The sequence below is a fragment of the Amia ocellicauda genome, chromosome 1 (genome assembly GCF_036373705.1).
Source record: "Amia ocellicauda isolate fAmiCal2 chromosome 1, fAmiCal2.hap1, whole genome shotgun sequence".
NCBI classification, from domain to species: domain Eukaryota; kingdom Metazoa; phylum Chordata; class Actinopteri; order Amiiformes; family Amiidae; genus Amia; species Amia ocellicauda.
The window spans coordinates 7,021,069-7,043,220 of record NC_089850.1 but is presented as its reverse complement, the minus strand read 5'-3'; the positions used below and the strand labels follow the sequence as shown (position 1 = coordinate 7,043,220).

Sequence of the window (22,152 nt, the reverse complement as noted above, 5' to 3'; positions counted from 1 at the left end):
GACACACGTCAAAAAGACTTAAGTATTTGGCCATCCATGGGAATGCCAGAAATTGACAGTACTAAAGTGGGTATGAAATATTGCAATTACCTGTTTAACGAATATATGTGTGTGTGTTAGATAAATATCAGTTTTGTATAGATTTAGGCATGTCATTATTTTAGGCATGTAATTTATCACCCATGTTCAAAGTCATACCACAAGGCATGGCATTTAATTGTTTTTATTTATAGGAAGCTATGGCTAAATACACCAATGAAGTTTCCTGCATTTTGTAACATCTGTTTTAAAAACCCATGCATAGCCAGAAATCAAACAATGTGTGCTTTCAAAGTTTCACTGGAAAGCTTTTCTGATTCTTCCTGTAGCAATTTACTCTTGTGTTGGTCGAAGGTATAAAGGTTACATCTCGTGAGATTAAAGGTGTTGATGTAATCTTTGATGGATGACTTTATGTGAAATTAGATTAGTTTGTCTGTTTTACAATTACCATCAGTAGAGGTTTACAATCTTTCTCAGTGTGTAATGTGTAAAAGGTGTCAAATGCATGTGTGATGTCCAGAACTGATTGCTCTACCTCAATGCTTGTGTTCCAGTCTATGTCTTGAGAAAATCTTCTTCAAACCTGATTATTACAGGTTTAAATGGTTGCTTATGAAATTATACTGAATCGTTTCTATATTGCTTTAAACTGTACAAGCCATGGGTTTACCTGTTATTTATTTTGTATTGAATCATGATTAGGTCACAAAGGAATTGAAGTGATGCACCTTAAGTCACAAAACCACTGCAATCACTATATAAATTTGGAAAACATCTTATACGTCTAAATACTAAAACAAAAAGTGTGACTTCTAAATATAATGTTGTAGCGTTGTGGGGGGTGTATTTTGATAAGAGCATTTTAGCTCTGAACTGAAGCACTGATCTAAAGAAGACCTCTCACCCCAAAGTTATCAGATTTCCTTAACTCATCAGCGTGTGAACTGGTTTACATCAAGGTGGCAGTCTTGATAGGATGGCACCAAGAATGGGCCAAATAGCTTGGAATCCCTGCTGTGAGATGTTTGGGGAAGAGGGCCTGTAGGTAATAAAAACTTTTTGAAGTGGACGAGAGCCGAAATCCTGACACAGAGCCACGAACCTGGGCCAACCGGCATTTCCAAAAGATGGCATGGATTGACATCAGTCATAAATCAAGCCCCCCTCCAATAGGACACTGGGGGCTGAAACCGAAATCTAATCTCACAAACTCAAGAACCAATCATCTATTGATCTGACAGGCGTATAAAGGGTAGCGCACGGCATCTCTCTCTCTCTCTCACCTGAACCAGTAACTCACTGCCACAGCTCAACCTGTAGCTCTGTTGCCAGAACCAGAACCAGAACCAGAAACCAACAAAGTCTTTGCCGGCAACAGAAGAGTTAAACTGGGAGAAGGAGATTGAGCCGTACGAAGAATTCTTTTAAAGGACTTTATTAAATAAAGAACTTTACAGACTGCGCTGCCCGCCTGTGCCCACCTGATCAGTGGAGTTTTACAGCTGGACAATTGACTAAGTCGACTGTATACGAAAGTGTCAGTCATTTAAATAGCTATTGAGTCTTAAGAAACTTGACCCTTGGAACGAACAGGGCCCTGCTTTCCTCAAAGACTTTGTCTTCAAGTAACTACGGTGGAAAAACCCTGCTTGCAAAGAAGATTTTGTGCACAACCTTGGAGCCTTCAAACCAGTGGAAAATCTGTTTGGAAAAGACTCTGTTTTGCGAAACCCCAACTTCCAGGTGCATCGACTGAAGTGGAAGTTATTGGACAAAGCCGAACCGGACTGCCTTTGTTCCAAACCACACGGACCTCGTGCCGTGTGCTGTTATCTGATCCCGAAGACAGAGAGGCCTCTCTGCGACGAAGTTCACATAAGTTTAACAGTTTGGAGTTCATGATTCATGATATTTGAGAAATCAATTAGAAATGTTAATCTGTGATTCATAACTCTAGAATGTGTAATATCATTTAGTTTTGCTTAAATATAAATGTGTGTTGCATTAAACTGTTTTGTTGATAATTTTAGAAATAAAATCTGTCAACGCCGAGAAATATCTTCTCATTCCTGTTTAACTGTTTAGTCTGAAATTGACACAAGTTAATAGACACCAGATTATAGGTGGCCCTGCCTATCCTTAATCATTGAATAATAATCAGTTAAGGGAAATTGTGGTAACAAGTAATGATAGGATCTTTCTCGGCACCTAAACGTAAATGAGACTGATATATATATAACGAGAAGTTACCTGACATAAATACTAACCTGCATAGTTATTTGATGTCCAACTAACTATACTAATGAGAGACTCACCTTCGTCTTACTAACTGGTATTGTAGTCAATGTGTTTATAACCTTTTTTGTTTAACGATTTGTGTGTTATCATATGCGATCCCATGGTCTTTGATTTGTTGATCTAGAGTTTAATTTTAATTAGTTTTTTCCCTTTTGTAGAATTAGTGTAGTGCTACATTTAGTCTTTGTTTTTAATAAATTTGACAATTTATATCTTTGGAATTGGTGTCTGGGTCCAATTATTACAGAAATTGAGTTCTACAAGATTCCAGGATTCGTGATAAGGTGATACTGTAAATTCACTTATTTAATTGAAATTTATAAGTGTACCTTACGCTACAATGTTAAAGATATAAGAACAATGAAATCACTTTTATTTATATAGGATATCTCCATTCTAATAAATATTGTATTGACATAATTTTTTGATTGAAATGTGTTAATGTGTATGTATATAGTATATATTTCATTGCACTTTTGTAGAATATTAAGACTAATGTATATGAACATTTTAGTACTAGTTTTTAAATGAAAACAGTATATTCTGTTTACAAGCATCAGAAGGTTACACAGGAAATAGTAAAGTAAATTTATATTAAAACAAAAAAAAGAAAACGTCCAATTTGAAAGTACAATGTTTTCTATCCAGATTTTTATTTTAATATATTTTTTCACTTAAAAAAAATAAATGCAAGAAAAACTCTCTGGCTCACAGTGACTTCTCTACATTTGAGTGACTTTTCTGAAGAAGTAGAAGTATTTACAGAACACAGTTATGTCATAATTTTAGTCCAGTCTGAATTCAGGTTTAGGTTGACATCCAGCAAGAGAGCCATAACAAACTATGCCAATTGATGGGCATCACTGCATTTTTAAACATACTGTAAACTCCACTTTGTCCCCACACTGGATTAAGATCAGGTCTCTGTGTAAGCCTTGACTAAATCTTTTCCTGTCCAGTCCAGCTTAGGGTGCTTTATACTGTGTAACAGGAATTATTATCCTGTTGAAATGTAGGTCAGGTTTTTACTGCACAAAAAAGCTTTTCTTCATTGATCATTGTATTCTGGCTGGAATTTAGCAGTGTGGGTTCCTCACAGGCTGTATCTTAAACAGTGGTACAGAACTTGACCTATGAAATCATGTCATGGACATTGGTATTAAAAGTGCTTAAAGACCCTGGACTCCCAAGTGCCGCCTGCAGTAGAAGCACTCCACATTGCAGGGTGTGTCCAATAGGCTCATCTGAAATTCAGTTCATGCCATCACTAGCTTTGGCCAGGAGTTCCCAGGGGGCCTGTGTACAATTGGCTATCTGGCACACAGGGAAGTGGGAGGAAGCAGGATGAGGAATATTCAGTTCACTGCACACAAGGAACTTCTGTGACTTCTCTGGCGCCCACAGGTTCATGGGGTTAGTTGCATCACCTGCATCAAATCATCCAATTGGTGTGCTAGATGGACTGTAGGCATTCCGTTCCAGCAGTGGAAAAGCCGTGCCAGCATGCATATTGGAGCAGCGCAGCAGAGCCAAGTTCAGCAGCTAACCAGTCCACAAATGGGGGTAATTAACAGGGATAGTAAGATTGGAGAAAGGCCTGTGCTTACATAGTCATAGTTTAAAAAATGTTATCAGATAAAACATATCTGAATGTGTACTAAATGCAAAAAGGGTCATTGTCTTTGCTTAAATGTAATCAGAAATGTAGCACATCCTAAAACGTCAAAACTATTAACAGGATATCAAAATGTAGGGAGATGTGCTTAAATGAAGAACAAAACTGATCTTAAACCTATACTGTATATTTACAAGAGGAATTTACAACACACTGATTATTGATTTCTTCTAAGGAGTGAATTTTGTTTACATTGTTTCTCCCTGCACATGCGTTTTCAGTCTGATTCCAAATGCAATTTTGTGAGGAGCTTTCATTCCTAAACTTCCCCTTTTCAGACTTATTCCTTATTTTTCTTATTTGCCAGTTTATAACATTTAAACATTTAAAACAATTTAAAATAAATATATATCCGTCGATTTCTAAATAGGGCAAATACCAGAAAGACGTTCAAACTTTACAGAATGGGGTGAGCATGAGTGCAGACTGCCGACACGTTGTAAAAGATTGTAAAATCACATTGTAAAAGATGAAGCATTTTCTGCATTGGACACCTCACTGGTCTTTCGAGTCGAGACATAGACCTCTGATGTGAACCGAGAAGTGCGTCTGACGTAAATGTATTTCTTGCTCAGACACCACAAATCCTGCATAATCTTTCTAAAGTGGTTCCTAAACTTCACCCCGATAAAAGCATACAGAAAAGGGTTAAGACAACAGTGAAAATAAGCCAGGCACTGCGTGATACTTATGATGCTTGTATACATCTGCTCTGATTGACATTGCCTATTGGTGTCAAATTTTACCACTGTGTAAACCAGGAGGGTGATGTTGTATGGCAGGTGACAGACAATGAACACCACCACCACTGCCATGACGACGCGCACAGCCTTGTGTCTCTGGAAGTTCTTGGCCCGTAGCAGAGTGCAGATGATGCTTGAGTAGCAGAAAACCATGATGAGCAGTGGAATGAAGAAGCCAACCGTGATCTGTGTACTTGGGATCAAAGTCTTGAACAGTCGTGCTGTATTATTGTCTGTGAACCTGTTCTCGCAGACGGTTTCTATTTGGTTGCTAACTGTATTAATTTGGTACATGTTACTGTATATGAAAGTAGGAGCAGACACAACAACTGCAAATAACCATACAGCTAAACAAATGATATGGCTGTAGACCAGCGTTGTCGAGCGGAGTCGGAAAGATCTTCTGGCTTGAACAATGGCAATGTAGCGGTCACTGCTGATGCAGGCGAGCAGTAGCATGCCGCTGTATAAATTAATACTATAAATCCCCCTGAGCAGTTTGCATGACCATCCCCCCATGTGCCATTGATACTGTTCATTGTATATTATCAGTGGAAGTGCTACAACGAACAGTATGTCTGCTATGGCCACATTAAGGAGATAGATGTCAGTCATGGACTTTGGCTTCTTGTAGAAGGCATAGGTGACGATGACCAATACATTGCCCAACAGGCCCAGTACACATATAATTGACTGCACATAAACTATTATATTTGAGTGCATTTCACGGGCCTCCTGCATGCTGCAGGGAGAAACTGCTTCATCATAATAATCATATAGATAGTCAGGGGTGGTGTTGTAGTCAGCCATTTTTCCAGTGTTGATCTCCTGCAAAAAACAATTACAATGTTACATGAATCTTTCTGTGAATGTAGAAATGTCTTTGTGTCTTTGTGTTTGTGTCCTTATGTTAAAAACAGCAAAATGAAAGATACATTTAAGATGTTTAGGTAAATCTTTTGCAAAAAAGTGCGGAAATAACCTTTGCCAAAGTTTGTTTGTTTTATGCCTGGGAGTGTTTCTATAGAAAGCAAACAGTCTGACACAAGATCATCCACACGTGACAAGTTGTTTTGGTAGATTTGTTTTAACAGAGGTCTCAGCGTAGCACATCAAGTTCATTGTTCACATTTGTACAAAATAATCCACAAGGTAATTCTGCCAAAATCAGCATTTCAAATGAATGATCTTAGTTCACATGCAACATATTATGCCTTTACAAATCAGATACATCAAAATCATTTATGACATATATGTAGATTTGTTTTTCAACAAATTGAAAATAAAGTCCTGAAAGCTGTCTTACAAAATATGAATGAAAAGGATCTTGCTCATTCTCAGTAATGTTTATTGAATTTCAGTGGAATACAGTAGACAATTAGATTCAGAAAACAGAAGCCTGAACATTTATACATTTATTCTAGTTCATGTGTTGGTAACAAACACCAGTCATTTTGAGAAATAATCAGATACAGGCTCACTGAAGTACAGCTCTGACTCCACTATCTGTAGTTACAGTGATACAATGTCATTTGTATTCATCAAATTTAATTTATTTTATTTGTATTTGTATGTACTTGATTACCATTCAGGCTATGCAAAGGTATTGCAAAGGTATTTCAGTTACATCTTCCAGTGCTGTTATCTTACCTGATCTCAATGCGTAATTGTTATCACAGGGTTGGTCCTGGGTAGTAAGAGGTTACTATGATAACCCAGGTGTTTAATCTGAATTAGGAAGACTGTTGAACAGAAAAAAATATATTACATTATTAAATTATGAAATATAAGATAACCTTATTTCCTATTGTACAGTTTAGTTTTTAAACTGTTAATCAGCCAGCTTCCACTTCAAGAAGAACCTATAATATTTCCCTGAGTCGGATGTAAAGCCTTGTGTCCAACTCCAACACTAACATTCAACTGTTTGGCAAAATTAAGTTGTCTTTCTATTGGAATGAAAAAGATTTTAGGGAGCATTTGTTAACGTTGGGCCCATGCAGACATGCTCTTTCTTCATGTGCATTGGTATGTGACTCTGGCCCTTTAAATTAATTTAGGTAACACAGTAAGGGTCTATAAAGACATGTTTTAAACAGATTGTAGTATTTTTATTATTATTATTTATATGTCGACAGGTCACTTGGTTCTCTCCACACTGCAATCTCCACTGATGGCACTGAATTTTGAAAATTGAAAAAGGGGGGGAAGCTGAATATCCATTCCCTTCCCATTGGTGTTCACCACCAATAGTGTACCAATTTTGCACTATTGGTGGTGAACACTGCCCAGAGTCAGCAAGTGATGAAGTTCTTATACCCACAATCTCCAAGTTTTTGGACTTAAACTCCTCTCCTAGAACATCCTATGCAAGAACATCAAAATAAAAATAAAATTAATAGTATAAACGAGTAATATAAAAATAAAAATCAACAACAGTGAAAAATGAAATCTTAGTTTGTTCTTAGACTGATAATTAAATGTACTGCCTCATTTTGTGTTTTAAGTACTTTGCAGAAAAGCATTCTTACAAAATAGACCTTAAAGGGTGTGAAAGGGTGTTCTGAACACAAAGTGCTTGTTTGTCGCTGCCCTACTTTCAGTGCTGAAGTTTCTTTTTGATGTTGTTAAAAAATATCTCCTTCAGCCAGAATAAAAAGAAAACCAACCCAACAGACTTTGAAAAGGTGTTACTTTTAGGAGAAAGATTAATTTCTGTTTAGAACTTTCATCATTATTAGCATATAGTGCCTTAACTGTATAACCTATAATTAGTTATATACATATAGTCACCTTTAACAGAACATTTAAATTCTAATCCAGAATTTGCTTTGCAATGTTTGTCATTTAGATTGAAATGACACCTTCTACACAATATTTGTTATCCATTTGCATACATTTGTATTAGTCATTTCATATTATTTTTTTTGTTTTTAAGTATTTGAGTATCAGGCATCTTCTGCTCTCACTACTCGCAAATCCACTGTGCACAATTTATTCTAAGATGCCTTTATCCTGTTCGTTACACATATCTGATATCTGACTTTTCTTTGGTGTTCACAGCTATTTTTGCTCTGATGCAAAGATGACACATGGTATTTTCTGGAAGTAAGAGTAAGATTAAAGTAAGATTAAATTCCAAAGTGAACGAGATACTGCTCAGGCACAAGAAAGAATTGACTATTGACTAGTAAATTCAGTTCTCACGTATCAATATCATAATGATAGATATTCATATTATTTCTTCCAATGAAGTGGAGCAACTTCTGTATTTCAGTATTGAAATGTTTTTGAAAGCTGTCCCGTACGCCTTTTAGCAAAGCAGAGGAAATTTGCTGCAAAAAACTAGGTTATGCATTCTCTTGCTGAGACCTGTATACCTCAGTTTCTCGTGTCTCATATTGGGTCTGACTAAGACATGACAATCTGACCCACTTTTATCGTTTTCTTTCTTTTTTTTGGGGCCGTAAAAACTGAAAAACAATCTTCAAAACATAATTGATATTATCTCATTAGGGTCCTTCCTATGTTGTTAAAGTACACTTCCCTTTAAAAGCAGAAAGTTTTATTCTCAGTTGTAATCTACTAATCTAAAACTATGAGATATCCATAGCATATCTACAATGGTAGCATTTGTGATTATTCCTCATTCTGAGGAAAGTTTACCACTTTTTAAGCTGTCCTTTAATTATCCTTGAGAGTCTTTTCATTTAATTTTGTCTATTGAATTCTTGTATGTGAAAATCTAATGTCTGTTATTCAGTTGTGCACATTTAAAATAATGAGTACCTAGTTTATCTAAAGATTAACTTCTGCTATTAAAATGTCCTTTTTTGTGCATGCATGATGCCTCTAATGATTCTCTGTAACCAATGAGTTGACATACCTACTGTGAATTTAATGGACATAACAACATAGGACCATGACCATCAGAAAAGGCACCAACATCTTCCTTAACAGTTTATAGTAAATGTTTTGTTTTCTTTATAAACGTATTCTGATACTATAATGTTATCCTTGATGTTGAAATGAAGAATACAACAGCAGATACAAGATACAGGAATGAAGCTTGATGAAAATCTTTTTAAATTGAGCTTTCATTGATAGGAAGAATTAAACTCTTAACTGAGTTCTGTAATATGGCATGCAATATACATATCTGGGAAATAAGCAATAGCACCCTGTTTTTGTGTACCATTGTACCTATTATATAAGTATATATTTATCATCTGATCATAAAGTGTACAATAATTGTATTTTCTATGACATACAATTGAGTGAAATGAAGCTAATAGGCTGCTGTTCCTTTTACATTTTGTTGAGAATTAATTGGATTAACCTATTTTTAGTACTGCATGCATGTTTATTCACTTGTATTATAATTATTAAAAGTCATGAAAGAAAACCTATTTTTTCCCTGTTAGGTAAGCAATAAGCATCTGGCAATGGCTATCACTGCTGTTTACAGAAGGCACCAGGTATATTGTAAACTCTAAATCAGGACCTTGGAACTGAAGAGCCATGGTGTCTTGTGTTCTTTATTGTATCAATTATTGTATTTATTGGGCACAATTACCATGGTTGCAAGGTATTCAATTATTGCTGATTTAGAAAGACCTTTAAAACCTGATGGATTGTAGCTTCTTGGAATAGGGTTGGCCACCTCTAACTCAAAGGAGTGGCAGTCCAAAGTTAACAAACAAACTTTATGTCTTAATGTAAGACAGCCAACTAGAATGCGGGCTAAATGGATGTTTAACAAACTGATGTAATTGATAAATAAGCATAGGCTGGTGGGTTTTTGTTTTAATAAAATAATCCCAAAATACCATTGTGTAATAAACGTGAGAATACTTTGTATTGGAACTGTATATCATGCTAAGATATTGCTACCCAAGCATTTTAAACTTCCTCAGTAAAATAAAATGAGACCAAACATGCTGACGTCAGATTTTGCAATAAAGTGCACCTCTGTGCTCTTTACATGAATGTGACATGCCCAACCACATCCTCAATTAGATTTTTCTTTCCTATGTAATGCCAGGTAACCTACTAAAGGTATTTGTCATTGTAATGCAGCTTTGCATTGCAGTCCTAATGCAGAGGTGAGGAAAGTGAAGTGAAACAATATTGTGATCATGATGTTCAGACATTTTTTACGATCCACTTCATTGTTGTGATTGAAATCTTGAGCGATATGTGCTTTGAACAAAAAAGACAAGAAAGATTTTAAAATCTGTATTTCGGAATCTGTGTTCAATCATATCTTATGCCTTTTTGATCAATCTTAAGACTATTATTATTATTATTATTATTATTATTATTATTATTATTATTATTAATAATAATAATAATAATAATAATAATAAGAAGAAGAAGAAGAAGAAGAAGAAGAAGAAGAATATTATTATTATTATTATTATTATTATTATTATTATTATTATTATTATTATTATTATTATTATCAGAATTATTAGCCATTTACAAATATTTGAATTAACTATATATTATTAAAAACGATGATTTTAACAGAGAGTTACAGAGAATTGTCTCTTAGAAAAGGAGAAGATTATGGGATAAAGAAGCAGAAAAGGAAACTAGACTGAGAAAATGCTAGGGATAATAAATGCAAACAGGACTTGGGACTGCATTCAATTATTTTCTGTTTTGTATTTGTAATTAATTTAGAACAATTTGCAGATTACATTTTTCACTTTGTCATTATGGACATTTTCTGTGTTGATCAGTGGCAAAAACTCCTGATTAAATTCATTCTGATTTCATGTTGTAGCACAATGAAATGTGGAAAAGTTCAAGGGGGGTGAATACTTTTGAGAGCCACTATATTAAAATATTGAATTAAAATATATTTTCCAAGACTTTCTAATAGATTTGACTTTTTTTTAATTCTTCACTTCAGAAACACTTCAGTGTGGCAATATACACTCACTTAAAGGATTATTAGGAACACCATACTAATACTGTGTTTGACCCCCTTTCGCCTTCAGAACTGCCTTAATTCTACATGGCATTGATTCAACAAGGTGCTGAAAGCATTCTTTAGAAATGTTGGCCCATATTGATAGGATAGCATCTTGCAGGTGATGGAGATTTGTGGGATGCACATCCAGGGCACGAAGCTCCCGTTCCACCACATCCCAAAGATGCTCTATTGGGTTGAGATCTGGTGACTGTGGGGGCCAGTTTAGTACAGTGAACTCATTGTCATGTTCAAGAAACCAATTTGAAATGATTCGACCTTTGTGACATGGTGCATTATCCTGCTGGAAGTAGCCATCAGAGGATGGGTACATGGTGGTCATAAAGGGATGGACATGGTCAGAAACAATGCTCAGGTAGGCCGTGGCATTTAAACGATGCCCAATTGGCACTAAGGGGCCTAAAGTGTGCCAAGAAAACATCCCCCACACCATTACACCACCACCACCAGCCTGCACAGTGGCAACAAGGCATGATGGATCCATGTTCTCATTCTGTTTACGCCAAATTCTGACTCTACCATCTGAATGTCTCAACAGAAATCGAGACTCATCAGACCAGGCAACATTTTTCCAGTCTTCAACTGTCCAATTTTGGTGAGCTTGTACAAATTGTAGCCTCTTTTTCCTATTTGTAGTGGAGATGAGTGGTACCCAGTGGGGTCTTCTGCTGTTGTAGCCCATCCGCCTCAAGGTTGTACGTGTTGTGGCTTCACAAATGCTTTGCTGCATACCTCGGTTGTAACGAGTGGTTATTTCAGTCAAAGTTGCTCTTCTATCAGCTTGAATCAGTCGGCCCATTCTCCTCTGACCTCTAGCATCAACAAGGCATTTTCGCCCACAGGACTGCCGCATACTGGATGTTTTTCCCTTTTCACACCATTCTTTGTAAACCCTAGAAATGGTTGTGCGTGAAAATCCCAGTAACTGAGCAGATTGTGAAATACTCAGACCGGCCCGTCTGGCACCAACAACCATGCCACGCTCAAAATTGCTTAAATCACCTTTCTTTCCCATTCAGACATTCAGTTTGGAGTTCAGGAGATTGTCTTGACCAGGACCACACCCCTAAATGCATTGAAGCAACTGCCATGTGATTGGTTGGTTAGATAATTGCATTAATGAGAAATTGAACAGGTGTTCCTAATAATCCTTTAGGTGAGTGTATAATACTTTAAAGAGATCAAACCAGTTTTTGTTCCTTTTTTGGCCTTTTGTTTCCTGAGTATCACTTCTGTTTCACAACTAGGTGTATCCAAAACAATCCTCCCAATCATTTGTCAATAATGCATATACTTCCTAAATTATATAGTCAGCTGTTGAGCTGTTGTGTGTCATGATCCTGGGAAATCTGATGATCTATTTGTGCTTTAAAGGACTTTAATAACAAGGTCTGATGAGCACGTCATTCAGGAATCAACAGGTAAAGATGAGAGGAGTCAATGAACTTCAAAGCCATCATAAAAACATTCACTTCTGGCACTGTTATTATTGTTGTTACATTAATTTCTCTCCTGGAAAGCAGGATCACACACGGTTTGTGTTCCCCCAAACCCTGTCAGCAAATATATGCAAATTTCCCTTAAACTGTAATGTTAGGCAATGATTCAAGCAAACTACTATACTTATGCATTTACAATGGGCATTTGTTTAATAATGTATGTGGCCCACTAAGTGCTAGGCTTATGCAGAGGCATCTTAGCAGAAACTGTAAACGGTCTGCCTACTTTTGCTCATTTATCTTTTGGCAAGTGAGTCCATAGAGTTGGCCTATTGGCTCTTTTAAATGTTAACATGAATTCTACTAAAGTGCTATAGTGATATTACAGCCCCCTCTTTCAGAGTCACAGCTGCATTTTAATTGGTGGTAATTTTACATTCGACCTAAGCATTCATCTGAGCAAAACAGAAACAGCTTGCGGTATTTTGAGTCACACTCTGGGTCTTTTGGTCTTGAGGTGAGCATTTATTTCAGAACAAAGTATCTGCCATAATCCTTTGGAAGCAAAATAGCAAGAAAGTCAGGTTAGGATTAGTGTTCTTCTATTGTGAAAAGACAAAAAAGCGGACGTGGTTTGAATAAATGACAGTACACGCAGACGACCAAAGCTGCCTTACTGAAAAAAGATATACAGAAAGAATTCAAAATGAGAGGAGACAGTAGTCTGTCTGCATCAGTGCTGGAAACAAGTTACTAGTGATCTTATCTTTAGCTCCAGTCATTATAGCTGGGAGGCTTAAGTCTGTTAGATTGTACTTTGTTCCATGCTTTACATATTACTACAATTTAAAATGTAATAATTGCCTTTACGTAAGTTTCTAAAATACAGTAGCTGTCCTGATTAATAACTAATATATTTGAAAAATGTATGTTTCCCTAGGTATGGGTGTCCACTAATAATAAATAAATAAATAATACCGAAAAGAAAAATACTCTCAAGAACACACATACACTTATAATGCACTTAATGGTTAGCATTATCACTCTATAATGTTATAATGATAACTTACTCAATTTGTCTCATCTGAAGTGCTGAATTCATATGATTGTCTCATGTCCTCTTAGTGATGTACTGTAGTGTCGATGTGCCTTACAGATATCTGTGAAAACTAACATTTATTGTATAGTATATTGTATCATAGTACATGCAGTTGGAACTTGCTGTTTGTTGTCAAATTTCTGGAATGACTATTTGAAAATCTTTTCTGTTGGTGATATGCATCTAAACAAGTCTGTACTCCTTCCCCAAAGAATGCCTCTATGAATATTTATCTTTAAATGTGGTATTTAGTATAGGTGTTTTGTCTGTTTTGATGACGATATACAGAGACCACCGGATAGAGAATGTGTAAGTATTTTTTGCAAGTGTGTGAAGTATGGATTGAAGATTTTGCCAGTGGTATAATATAGGCTAGGAAAGTTAGAATTAAAAACATTCCTACGTCAGACTCTAATATATAATTAGTACACATTTCATTGCCTGTGTTCTGTATTTTGGAAAGTCTTTGTACAGAATGTTTTTTGTTTTTTGTTTTGTATACCATGGGACAGAGTTGATCTATGTGGGCAAGGCAAATCAAACAAATACATTCTGTGATATAGGTGTTTTCCCTAATTTTGTAACCATAATTGCCAGTAATCTGTTAGGAACTCTATTTGTCCTGTAAAAGAAGATAGTAAAAAAAAAGTTAAAAAGTTACGTCATTTATCATAAACGACTGAAAGGAAAGTATTTAGTCCTTCACAGTACAGTCGAACAGTGCCAGTTATATGCAAATAAAAGCATAGGCGGTCCACTGCTTTAGAACCGAATGGTTCGATACATGTTTGAGTGACAAGATGGACAGCATTGTACTATATTTGATTGATGTAATGTAGCTATTGCCTACAATGTTTGTATATTATTATTATATAATATAGCCTATACATTATTGTCTTTCCGTGAAGTTGGGCTGTCTGATAAACAAATTCTATCGTAGTTCAGTTCTGTGGTCCCTCAGGTTTTGTCTGAAGACAGACAATAATAACAGCTGTTCTTTGTGGGAAGCACTTTATTCTTCCTTTTGCTGTTTGACATTGAGGCCACTCTCACCTCATCTGGTTTTCAGTGTAAACCAAAATGTCCATACATTTGTAGAACTAATGCAGATGTAGTCTGCTTTTTATGATTTTTTAACCTCAGTTTAGGACTGAGTACTCATATGTAAAACATTAATTAGGGAAACTCTAGTTACGTAAACATTTACTAACCAAAGCAAGTTGGCAAGTTTGGTTTTGGTGCTTTTCAGTCAGAAAAGTTCAAAATTATCTTCAATTAAGATCTGCTATTGACACCACACGTATTGGTATATTTTAGATGAGGTTTGTCTGGAACCCTTGATGTATTACTTCCAAAAATCATTTGAAAACATTATGTCCCCTTAAAGGTCAACATGACAGGGTCAAGCAGGGGAGGGGTTGATGAATCAATATTCTTATCAATAGTATAAATGCATAAGAGTATAGCAATGCAGTAGTGTCATTAATTCAAATGGAGTTCATGAAAAGACAGTTTAAAAAGGTATGCTTACGGACTCGGAATCTCTGACACTCTAAGGGAGAGTATTCCACAAGTGAGGTGCAACAGTGCTGAAAGCTCTGACCCCATAGTGCGTAATCTTGTCTTTGAAGGACATCAGCAATGATGGACCTGAGTTGATGGGAAAGAACTTACAAGTTCAACAAGTCACTCAGACATGTATCTAAACCATTAAGGGTGATGTAGGTCATCAGTAAGATCTCGTAATGAATGTGATATTTTACTGGTAGCCAGCATAGGTCATACAGTACAGGAGTGATGTGTTCCCACGGCTGTGTGTGAATAAGAACCCGTGCTGCAGAATTCTGAACATACTGGAGTTTCTTTAGAAGTCTAGCAGACACAGCGCACAGCAAAGCATTGCAGAAGTCAAGTCTGGATGAAACAAAAGCTTGGTTATATTACGAAGATGGAAAAGCAATACTTTTGTAACGTTGTTAATGTGAGCTTCAAATGATAATGTTGAGTCACAAATTACTCCAAGATTTCTTACAGAAGGGGATGCATTTACATGAAATCCATAGATTTTTAGGCAAAAGTCATCTACTTTGTCAAGCAGTGACTTAGTGCCGATTATTTCTGACTTGTCACAATTAAGTTTAATAAGTGTAATAAAGTTAAACTGCATCCACTGTTTTATATCCCCAAGAATTTTGCCATTAAAATCATTATTAAATAATTTGTTTCAACAAAACTAAAACAAATGACTGGAATCAAGAGTAAAATAGACAGCAAAATAACATTTATTCAATTACTGGTTGGACTAAGCACCTTATTCTGTACTGTAATGGAAGCCAAACTACAGATGAGTGATATTTGACTTCAGGCATAATTACATGACACTGCTTCAGAAATTCACATATTGTATGCTACTCATTTGCGATCTCCCTGCTAACACACAATGTTGCCACAATGTTATGGCAATGTTGTGTGTTAGCTGGGTTTATCGGTTGAATCTAACATAATTATGAGCACTCTTATAAAATAATCCAAATTGTATCTTGGTCAATTCAAAATACTTGACAGGGAAAACCTACATTTTCCATCTATATATTGTACCATGCAACATATTTAGAGAGACCTGTGATGAAATAACAGTAGCAGTTCAGTTTTTAAAACTAGACATACAAATCTAGTATACTGATCTACATAAAATACTTGCGATGATTGTCTATTCATTTTGGTAATTGAGTTATGAACAAATGTAAACTATTAGAAATGTGTTATGTGTTACACTATTAACACAAGTGTAAAAGACACTTATTGGCATTATTTACCTTTTATGTAAGAATAATCCTACAAATCCTATTTTTCTAACATTTCACTTATTTTCAGCATAGATAAAACAGGTCTGTAGCTGGAACATGGATCTTTCTTCTATGACATTTCAGTTATGCAACAAATTGACGTTCAAACAATGTCTTGCAATTACCAAATAATGATAGCCTAGTCAGGCACATATGACTGGAGAGTGGAGAACAGGGTATTTGTACATTTGCTATTACTAGGGCAAGGGAAATATCTTATCTGACAATGATGGCTATGTATACTACAGATTGTTGTGCATCTGCTTTTGATGTGACTTAGTCCATGAAAGTGTTCTGCAAGTTCAGACTCCATTTATTGATTACATTGCCATAGTCTGTTCTTCGTACTTCACCTCGTTCTTGTTAATCAATACATTTCTTCAGTGTCATTCTGTCTATTCCCTTGCCAATGCTTGAATGGACTTCTACCACTTCCTTGGCTGCACCTTTCTAGATACTCCAAGGGGATTGAACCCCTGTATTTTGTGTTTATATACTCATGGCATAATATGCTCTGTGATGTTAAAAATTCCATTTGAGTACATATATGGATTAAACTGTAAATTATTTGCGCATGTAATCCTGATAATTAAGTGGCTCAATTTGTCCTAGGCCTAGTAACACATTTTACCCCACAACCACCATTTTGATAAAATGTTATATTTGGTTGCCTGGATCCATGGGGTGGGCTGTCTTATCCACAGGCTCTACTTACCCTGTGCTCCCCTACATCTTGTATAGGAAATAGGCAGTGTAATGTATCTGTACATATGGATTTTCTCATTCACCTATTTAAAAAAAATCATATAAAGATTAGAATTGTATTTTTGTAACCAAAAAGGAAAGGCATTCCTCCTCGGTTCCTCGATTTTTACATTGCTGTTAAAGGGGAACACCTTCAATTTCCCGCAATTTGAACCCTGTTTTGGATAAAATAAAGGGCATTGCAGTAGCCTACGTGTTGGACGAGTTTGCTATATTTATTTCAATCCCCTACACCTGCATTTAAAGCTTTAATTAGCACTAATAAACCACTTCCTTTCATTTAATTAAATCATGCATATCTTATTTTGAGGTCGGGTATTTTTGGACCTTCAATTTTGAACCACTGTAAGAAAACTATCAGCTTGATATTTCACAGAAGTGCAGAATTAGGAAATAAAACTTTACTGATTAAACTGATTAAATGTGAATCTGAATTTAAATGGGTAATACAAATAGAGGAACCTGTTTGTTAAAATAGGGAGGAATAGTCAGTTTCGATTTTCTTTCTTTGTTATTTCTACCCATGTGGTGTTAAAACAGGCCATTTTGAAAACCATCTCATAATGCATGTATTTTGTCACATTAATAGATCTTGCAGAATTTAACATTGAATCCTAACATATTTATAGAATTAGACACCAAACTACTGCTTTTTCAGCCACTCAAAGTCTATGTTCCATATACAGCCAAGTCACACTATTCTAGGTTTGGTTCCTTATTTAAGCTTAGTTTTTTTGTTGGTAGACTACAATTACTGCAGCACCAGCGGTAAATGCTTCTTGACAAAACACATAATTGTTGTCATTTAAATGCAGCCAAATAAAAGCATAATCACATGAGTGGTCATAATATGAAAACAAGATTGGCACGCAATGTTTTCTACACAAATATACAGTTCTCCTAATGTCTTCAACTGTGCATGTAAGGGCTTGATTCACTGAGTTGATTTAACACAAAATGCCATCTTTTGAAACTTTGATAAGCAGCATGAACAAAAAACAGTGCCAGTGTTGCATAATATTGCTGATTTTGCTATGCATGTCCAGTCCACTCCAATGTTCTTTATTTCTTAAGAGAGCCACCCCCCCCCCCCCCCCCCACCCTCAGTTCCACAAAACATTGTATCTAGCAATTAACAATTAACAGGATGTAAGTATCATAAGTGGCTTAACATAAGTGGCACGTTTCACCCCACAACCACCATTTTGATAAAATTGCTTTACACAGCAGCTCAAGCCCACAGCCATGTTTATGACCTCATACTGTGGCATATATAGACACTAACTAATGAGTCATCCTGCCCAAAACATATCTGCTTCTGTTCAAATACATGAATAATGACACCAAACACAATAAAATCACCTGCCATAGAAAAAATGATTTTTTGGACCTAGCTTTTTTTGCTCTCCCCATCATATATTCAGTGAAATTAATAACCTTTATAACTCTAAATCTGTGGTCAAATGATTCATTTTGTGTTTGGTTTCCTGGATAAATGGTGCGGCTCTACTTATGTCATTCTCCCCTAAATTGTATAGCTTCTCTAAATAGTAGTAATGCTATTCCACATATAGACACAGGGCTATTGAAGACCAAACCTTAGTGTGTACTGTCACTGAATTTATAAGTAGAAATAGGAAGAATTAAGCTACACTTGCACTTTTCTTATATATTTTAATTTTCAGTGTATATTTAGAATTTACTACAGTGTATGTTTAGTATTATAGCACATATAGTAAATGCAGATGTGTATTTATCTTGTATTCCAAACCAGCAGAAGTTAAAATGAACACTTACCCAGGATTTCTTGGTAATATCTTTTGACTTCTGTTTATAAAGTAGGTGGCTAAAAAGCAGTTTTGTGTGGTTTTGATTTGAGAAAAAACTTCTGAAGAACTTTACCTGCAAGCAACCATCAGGAAGTCTAATTAGTTATGATCTGTACAGCTTCAGTTCCTTCTCTGTGTTACAGCACTACGAGGACTTTCAGCTCCTCCTTTTTTGAATGAAAGGGGGAAAACCATTTAGAATTAGACAAAATAGCAGATACTATTATGTTTGTTCAAAGTCTCAATGTTTGATTTTTAGCCTGCCAACATACCCTTTAACCCTTGAACCTGGATTTTCTGGTCTTGGGAGAAACCATACAAGATACATTACTATCCTGTTCCTGGAAAATCTCACTAAGTATTTTCTATAAAATAAACGTTACCTTAGACTACTTCCTTTTATGATTTCCCATATAGAAGGGATTACAATTATACTTATTGTGTAATAGAGTCACAGTAAAAATGTAAGAAACAGCAAACTATTGAAAGCAAATCTATCCATTTGCCTGAAGTGACAAGTATTCTATCAATGCATACTACCAGTTCTCACTTATGGCTGTGAAACCTGGTTACTTAATGCAATAATAATAATACAGAAACCGTGGACAACATGAAGAATGGAAAGATGTATGACACAAAGAGATAGAAAAATAAATTAATGGATCAATAACAAAAGAAAATATGTGACATTGTTGAAATAGTGAAAATGTTAAAATGGCAAAGTCACAAGATATCACAAGAAGAACAAATCAAATATAGAGAAGGGAAGCTATTGAATGGATACCAAGATATGAAAACTGAATTTTAGGGAGGCCTTCATCTAGCCTCGATCAGATCGATATGGGCTGATGTTGATGATAGTGATACAGTATATAGGTCTGTGAAGGATGTGTGTATTAGGCTAAACAATTTATACAATGAAATACATGTCACCTTTCTGGAAGTGAGACCAGTCCACTTTTATTTACAAAAATAAATGTTTGTTTTTTTCAAACTGGACTTTGATAATAGTGAGTGAGTAGCTCAGTTTCATGTGTATGCCACAAAAACACTTTCCTTAATGTTTTAAATTATTTTAATTTAGTTCTGTTTGTAGTTAATAAAAGGTGCAATACTTTGTGCTCAATGGTTTCTCTTTTTCTCAGCACATTTAGCTCTAAATTTAGAGGATGTCAACCTGAGGACACCAGAAGAGTTTTTTTTTTATTTTAAACTACTACATGCAAACATCTGGAAATAAGCTTGTTTTGAGCATTTTAGAAAACAAGCAGGTCTTGTCACTTCTGCAGTGCACAGAGCTGTTACTAGAGGTAGACTATAGGGTCAGGTGAAGTGTGATCTAGAGACTTTGAAACCATTTCTGTGAGATTTCACACATTTGTAGACATGAATAAGTCTCTACGGTGGCCCTTAAGGGCAAACTCAAATACTAAAAGAAAACCGCTACTGCAAAAAGAAACACGCAATTGCAAAATGAAAAAAGAAAAACAAAAAGAAAAACAGAATTGCAAAAAGAAAAACACAAAAACAAAAAGCAGAACACAAATGCAAAAAGAGAAACACAGAAACTAAAAGCAGAACACAAATGCAAAAAGAAACACAAAAACAAAAAGCAGAACGCAAATGCAAAAAGAGAACAAAAACAAAAAGCAGAACGCAAATGCAAAAAGAGAAACACAAAAACAAAAAGCAGAACACAAATGCAAAAAGAGAAACAAACAAAAAGCAGAACACAAATGCAAAAAGAACAAAAACAAAAAGAACACAAATGCAAAAAGAAACACAAAAACAAAAAGCAGAACACAAATGCAAAAAGAGAACAAAAACAAAAAGCAGAACACAAATGCAAAAAGAGAAACACAGAAACAAAAAGCAGAACACAAATGCAAAAAGAAACACAAAAACAAAAAGCAGAACACAAATGCAAAAAGAGAACAAAAACAAAAAGCAGAACACAAATGCAAAAAGAGAAACACAAAAACAAAAAGCAGAACGCAAATGCAAAAAGAGAAACACAAAAACAAAAAGCAGAACACAAATGCAAAAAGAGAAACACAAAAACAAAAAGCAGAACACAAATGCAAAAAGAGAACAAAAACAAAAAGCAGAACACAAATGCAAAAAGAAACACAAAAACAAAAAGCAGAACACAAATGCAAAAAGAAACACAAAAACAAAAAGCAGAATGCAAATGCAAAAAGAGGAACATAAATGCAAAACGAGAACAAAAACAAAAATCAGAACACAAATGCAAAAAGAGAAAAACAAAAACAAAAAGCAGAACGCAAATGCAAAAAGAGAAACACAAAAACAAAAAGCAGAACACAAATGCAAAAAGAGAAACACAAAAACAAAAAGCAGAACACAAATGCAAAAAGAGAACAAAAACAAAAAGCAGAACACAAATGCAAAAAGAAACACAAAAACAAAAAGCAGAACACAAATGCAAAAAGAAACACAAAAACAAAAAGCAGAATGCAAATGCAAAAAGAGGAACATAAATGCAAAACGAGAACAAAAACAAAAATCAGAACACAAATGCAAAAAGAGAAACACAAAAACAAAAAGCAGAATGCAAATGCAAAAAGAGGAACATAAATGCAAAACGAGAAACACAAATGCAAAAAGAGGAACACAAAAACAAAAAGCAGAACACAAATGCAAAAAGAAACACAAAAACAAAAAGCAGAACGCAAATGCAAAAAGAGAACAAAAACAAAAAGCAGAACACAAATGCAAAAAGAAACACAAAAACAAAAAGCAGAACACAAATGCAAAAAGAACAAAAACAAAAAGCAGAACACAAATGCAAAAAGAACAAAAACAAAAAGCAGAACACAAATGCAAAAAGAACAAAAACAAAAAGCAGAACACAAATGTAAAAAGAAACACAAAAAAAAAAGCAGAACGCAAATGCAAAAAGAGGAACATAGATGCAAAACGAGAAACACAAATGCAAAAAGAGGAACACAAAAACAAAAATATATTTTTATTACAGAAATGCGTCATCTAGAGTCCTACCAATAGAAAACGTGCTACACGCCCACACAGGACTGAAGGGCTGCCATTGGTCAGTGTCACTGTTTTCTGCTCTGTGCAAGAGAAGCGCTTGATTTCAAGTGTAAGTGTTGATGCAGGTTATATTACAGGTTAGAAAGTGGTGTTAGCCTACTTTAAGTGTTTCTTAAAGCAAGTGCCATGCACATGGCACATTGTGTTTTTGTTTTTGCAATTGCTGTTTCTTTTGGCAGCTGCAGTTTTCTTTTTGCATTTGTGTTTTGCACTTCAGGGCCACCGTAAGTCTCTCCGCAATGAAGCATAACAATAAAGGGCTGTTGTGCTGTCCTCGCAGAAATGCAGGACTGTTAAAAGAGAGAATCACAATGAAGGACTGAAGCGCTGCCATTGGTCCGCG

At 35.4% G+C, this 22,152-nt stretch overlaps 1 protein-coding gene across 1 annotated transcript; it reads right to left on the bottom strand.

The window, feature by feature from the left end:
- Window positions 1-2,974: 2,974 nt before the first annotated feature.
- On the bottom strand, window positions 2,975-18,855 carry ccr6a (chemokine (C-C motif) receptor 6a). Its single transcript, XM_066712236.1, has 3 exons — window positions 18,706-18,855; window positions 6,409-6,500; window positions 2,975-5,586 (listed from the first exon to the last, which is right to left on the bottom strand). Exon 3 carries the CDS (start codon window positions 5,566-5,568, stop codon window positions 4,471-4,473), a length of 1,098 nt encoding a protein of 365 aa, XP_066568333.1. The 5' UTR covers window positions 5,569-5,586; window positions 6,409-6,500; window positions 18,706-18,855; the 3' UTR covers window positions 2,975-4,470.
- Window positions 18,856-22,152: the final 3,297 nt, after the last annotated feature.

Bases quoted from the DNA above. Each gene is read 5' to 3' on its own strand.
- ccr6a (XM_066712236.1), bottom strand. From the start codon at position 5,568: ATGGCTGACTACAACACCACCCCTGACTATCTATATGATTATTATGAT.